The sequence below is a fragment of the Geotrypetes seraphini genome, chromosome 16 (genome assembly GCF_902459505.1).
Source record: "Geotrypetes seraphini chromosome 16, aGeoSer1.1, whole genome shotgun sequence".
Taxonomy (NCBI): Eukaryota; Metazoa; Chordata; class Amphibia; order Gymnophiona; family Dermophiidae; genus Geotrypetes; species Geotrypetes seraphini.
In genome coordinates this window covers 13,497,175-13,502,605 of record NC_047099.1, presented here as the reverse complement: position 1 = coordinate 13,502,605, position 5,431 = coordinate 13,497,175, and the positions used below count along the sequence as shown (strand labels likewise).

The window sequence follows — 5,431 nt, the reverse complement described above, 5'->3', positions numbered from 1 at the left end:
ATTAAGACAAATCATACAAAGCAAATGTTATTGGAATGAGACAAAATTGGCAAATTAAGTGGAATTTTTAGATGAAATAGATGTAAAAAGTATTTGATGAATATTTGTTGTACTTATTCTTAAAATCAGTTATGCTTGTTTGTCAATGATTTTAGATTATGGTACCTATATAAATAAGCATTTGTGACCTGCTGAGCAATAATAATAAAAAAAAAATACTAAAACTGGGGACACATATAACAGAGAAAAAGGCTATAAAGGTTTTGTGTTGTGCTTTTTTGGGGGGGAGGGGAATATGGACAACCTTCATTTTTTGAATATTTTGGACTCCTTTTACGAAGTCGCATTAGCGGCTTTATCGCACGCGACTTTTTATCATGCGCTAACCTCTGCGCTAGCCAAAAAACTACCGCCTGCTCAAGAGGAGGCGGTAGCGACTAGCGCGGCTGGCAGTTTAGCGCACGCTATTACGTGCGTTACACCGCTAACGTGGCTTCGTAAAAGGAGCCCTTTGTGTACTATAAAGGCAGAAGAAAAAGACTGTGCATTTTTTTCACATCCCATGGCACTCTTTTTCTAAGGTGCGCTAAGCGTTTTAGCGCATTTAGCGCACACTAAATCAAGGCATGTGCTAACCGATAACGCATCCATAGGATAACATGCACGCATTAGCATTTAGCACGTGATTAGCATGCGCTAATATTTACCGCACGCTAAAAAGCATAGCACACCTTTGTAAAAGAGGGGGATGGTTATTCAGTCATGTACCTGACTTGGTCCCTTTTTGCTCAGCAAGTCCCATTTGTATTTAGACTATAATATTTTGCCCTGTTTCTCCATGACAATGTTCTCCTTCTTTTGTGTCCTGAATTTATGCCAACCTAACAGGTAAACTTCAGAAATGAAATGGAACTAAGAAACCAGACCACACCTTCAGAATTCATCTTTCTGGGGTTCTCCAAAATTATAGAGTTTCAAGATCTGTTCTTTGGCACACTTTTATTGATCTATTTTGCGACTCTGGTGGGAAATATCGGCATCATTGTAGCAACCAGACTTGACATTCGCCTTCACAAACCTATGTATTTTTTCCTTGTGAATTTGTCCTTCCTGGACATCTGCTACACATCCACTACAGTGCCCAAAATGCTGGAGAACCTCTCCATGGAGAAGAAAACTATTTCTTGTGCTGGCTGTATTATACAATTGTATTTTTTTGTTTCCTGTATGGGTACAGAGTGTGTCCTGCTTGCGGCGATGGCTTATGACCGATATGTGGCAATCTGTAACCCCTTGCGTTATACTATGATCATGAACAAGATGGTTTGTGGAAATCTAGCAGCAAGTGGCTGGATCATTGGAATGGTAAATTCAGCAATACATACTTATTTCACCTTCACACTTCCTTTTTGTGGTGTCAACGAACTCAACTATTTCTTTTGTGATATTCCTCCACTGCTATCTCTTGCTTGTGCTGATACATCTATCAATGAAGCTGTTCTTTTAGCTATAGGGATCCTCATAGGTTGGCCCCTTTTTCTGTGTGTTATATTGTCTTACATTTATATTATATCAACTGTCTTAAAAATTAGCTCTAGCAAGGGGAGACATAAAGCATTCTCGACCTGTGCTTCCCACCTTACCATGGTTATATTATATTATGGCAGTGCAATCTTCAGCTATATGCGTCCTATCTCAAGCTACTCATTTGACAAGGACAGGTTGGTGTCTATGTTATACAGTTTTGTAACTCCCATGTTGAATCCTGTCATCTACACCTTGAAAAACAAGGATGTGAAAAGTGCATTGAAAAAATTGTTCACTAAAAAATATTTCTCCGATGCTTGAGGTTGACTTGGTTGCCAAAAGGTATATTGTTCAACCAATTTGTCATCTTGGTTCTCTAAAAGTTTCTCAAGCACAATATACAGTACTTGATTCCTTGCTGCTCAATTACAAGGATAAACTCTGGCTTTCTCAAGTTTACTTGCCCCTAATAATTATATACATAAAATTAATTGACAACGTTTTCATAACAAATTCAATGGCTTGATTTTTCATTGAGTGAGAAAAATACTTTATCCAGTTTGTTTACTCCTTCAAATAATATTAAAACTGGAGTGCATCAGGGAATCCCCTAAAAAAAAGTAGCATGTTTAAACCAATCATTTTTTAGGAATCTGTTCAAACATATTATTTTACATTATAAAACTCTATCATGCCTCTTCTCCACCATCTATATTTCAATATGAAAAGCCCTAATCTTTTGCAATTTTGCAATCATTTGCAATTTTGCTACAATTCGATCTATCGGCGGCCTTCGACGTCGTTCACCATGATATTTTGATTTACCAACTTTCTGAGATAGGTTTTGATTCCACAGTCTTAGACTGGTTTTCAAAATTCTTACAATCTCACTTATATACTGTTAATATGAACGGCACCATGTCATCCTCTTGGAAGCCTTTATGCAGAGTCCTGCAGGGATCACCTTTATCACCTAATCTTTTCAATATCTACATGACTGCTTTAAAACTTTTCCATTTATCCCCCTGCGAAACACTATTTACGTATGCAGGCAACATCTTTGTTCTCCTTGAGATTGACTCGAACCTCACTAACTTTGTTGGGAATATACAGTAATAGAATGTATAATGAAACTTCAGTCTTGCGCCCTTACTGTACAATGCCGCACGTGCTAAACGCTAACGCCTCCATAGAGCTTGCATTATTATTTTTCATTTAGCGTGTGGTTTGCCCACACTAATCTTTAGCGCGTGCTAAAACCATTAGCGCACCTTAGTAAAAGGAGCCCTTAGACATTTTTCAGTTAATTAAAAAAATTACATTTTAATAAAACTCTGTAATGTGATTAATAACACTTCATAATAAAATTCAAAAATGATAGAAAAATGAATAATATATCCCTACAGTGGTTCATAGACAACCCCGCGAAAGACAAAGGCGCGCGCCGACAACTGAGTGCAAGACGGAGGCGTGCAGAAGAAAATTACAGTTTTTAGGGGCTCCGATGGGGGTTTTTGTTGGGGAGCCCCCCCAGTTTACTTAATAGAGATCGCGCCGGCGTTGTGGGGGGTTTGGGGGGTTGTAACCCTCCACATTTTACTGTAAACTTAACTTTTTCCCTAAAAACAGGGAAAAAGTGAAGTTTTCAGTAAAATGTGGGGGGTTACAATCCCCCACACCTCCCACAATGCCCCCACAACGCGGCGCGATCTCTATTAAGTAAAGTGGGGGGGTTACCCCCCCCACACCCCCTTCCCGTCAGAGCCGTAAAAACAGTAATTTTCATGGCGCGCGCCTCCGCGCTGCGCTCAATTGTCTGGGCGCGCCTTTGTCCCGGCGCGCTTTTGACCTGACACCCCCTACAGCACTACATAGCTATAGTTTTCACTGATTATCCTTCTGTGGTCCAGATTGAATTTATCTCTTAGACATGAAGTTCCATCATCTAGGATAACTCCAACGATTTTTCAGCTAACTGTAAAACATAGCTGGATAAATCATTTATACATCAACATAATAAACAATAGTGCTCTTCCCCTCTCCCCCCTTTTACAAAGCTGCGGTAGTGACTGCCACCTAGCAAACACTCTGACACCCATGGACGCCGGAGTAATTATCACAGCAGCAGCCGCTTTTGTGGCTTTGTAAAAGGAACCCTTTATTTTATTTTTTTTTAGATTTCCACACATGCAGAAGAAAAATGCCAACTGGAATGGGAAGAGCGGGAATGCTTTTGAACAGTTCAAACAAAGATTAAATTATGTAGATTAAAAATGAGTCTTGCATGAGATCATTTAGGAGGAATGATTTGTTGGAGATGTTTCCTAAGAATGTTCTTCACGTAGATATGGTCTCCCCCCCTTCTATACAATGCAAAATAAATCTTGATTTGAATACATCTGAGTTGTTTCATTTTGAGTCTTTCTTTGTAGATGTTCAGTTTAGTTTAGTTTAATGCAATGTCATATACTAGAGAATGACACGGTGACAAAATTCATCACCGTTCCCGTCCCCGCGGATAACCGCGGGAAACCATCTTCATGTCATTCTTTAAGGAGAGAGGGAAGAATCAGAGTATAATTGGGCACAACCACTGACCCGCAAGCTTTGCTTTGAAGAATGCTGGTGTAGAAGGACTGAGGTTGAAACAGACACTACAGAATGACAGTCTCTGATATCCAGAGCAGATATTGTGATGTCATAATGCCTCATTCTACCAGTGCCTAAGAGCCAATCACATCAGTGATGTCACAATGGCTTCATTATCCTTGGCTCACATAAGAATCAGAGTATGAATGGCCACAACCACTGACTCGCAAGCTTTGCTCTGAAGAATGCTGGTGTAGAAGGACTGAGGTTGAAATAGACACGAAAAAATGACATGGGATTATTTCCCGCGGTTATCCGCGGGGACGGGAACGGTGATGAATTTTGTCACCGTGTCATTCTCTATCATATACTACCAAAATGGATTATGAATTACTAGGAGGTCTACATTCAGCAAACGGTGGTAAGCAGCATGAAAGTTACTCACAGCCAGCAGCTTAAACATAGTGAATGACAGCACCTAAACCTGAATGGTCCATCCAGTCTGCCCAATAGTCACACTCATTATATAGCATATGCATGATTAAATTGTCTTTTCTTTAATATTTCTGGGCAATAGACCATGAAAGTCAGCCTGGTACTGTCATTAGGTTCCATCTGCTGAAGTAGCCACTGAAGCCCACTCCAGCCTTTCCTAACCATCCTGTGACTGGATCTTCTATCAAAGCCCTCCGCAGCTCATCCTAAACCAAGTCACAATATCCAGGATGCCCAGTACCAGCCTTAGTTTGCTTTATACCATTCGTTTTCTAATTAGAGATCCACGCTTTTTGAATTCTGTCACCATTTTCATCTCTACCACCTCCCTCGGGAGGGCATTTCAGGCATCCACCATCCTCTCTGTGAAAAATAATTTCCTTACATTACTTCTGATAGACAATGCCGGACATGTCAGGCTTCTGGCGCTGAATATCCAGGTATTTTAGACATCTACCACCTGATATTCTGAGCTATTTAGCTGACTGGGTTTGGCTCCTGGTCTTCTAAGTACTGCTAAGCCTGCTAATTCTTGAATATCCTGAATATCCTGGTCACCTGGTATGTTACGTGACATAGCTCGTCAGTGTCAATATTGATTAGTTGACCAGATAAGTATAGCAGCCAGATAGACCCACCTAAATAGCAGATTTATCTTTTGCCACTAAGATTTAGCAGTCACCTGATGAATATTGGTTTGGCCGGCTATGTCTACAGCAGCTGAACTTAGACTGGAAATTCAATGTCGGTGGCTGGACATGGTTTCAGCATTGAATTTATGGGTTTGCCACAACTGTGGAAGGAAATCCAGCTGCTCCTT

The 5,431-nt window shown here is 40.3% G+C and overlaps 1 protein-coding gene across 1 annotated transcript; it reads left to right on the top strand.

Moving 5' to 3' along the window:
* Window positions 1-906: 906 nt before the first annotated feature.
* Window positions 907-1,848, top strand: LOC117349665 (olfactory receptor 5V1-like). The gene has a single exon (XM_033923257.1). The coding sequence runs from the start codon at window positions 907-909 to the stop codon at window positions 1,846-1,848; it is 942 nt and encodes a 313-aa protein (XP_033779148.1).
* The last annotated feature ends 3,583 nt before the right edge of the window (window positions 1,849-5,431 follow it).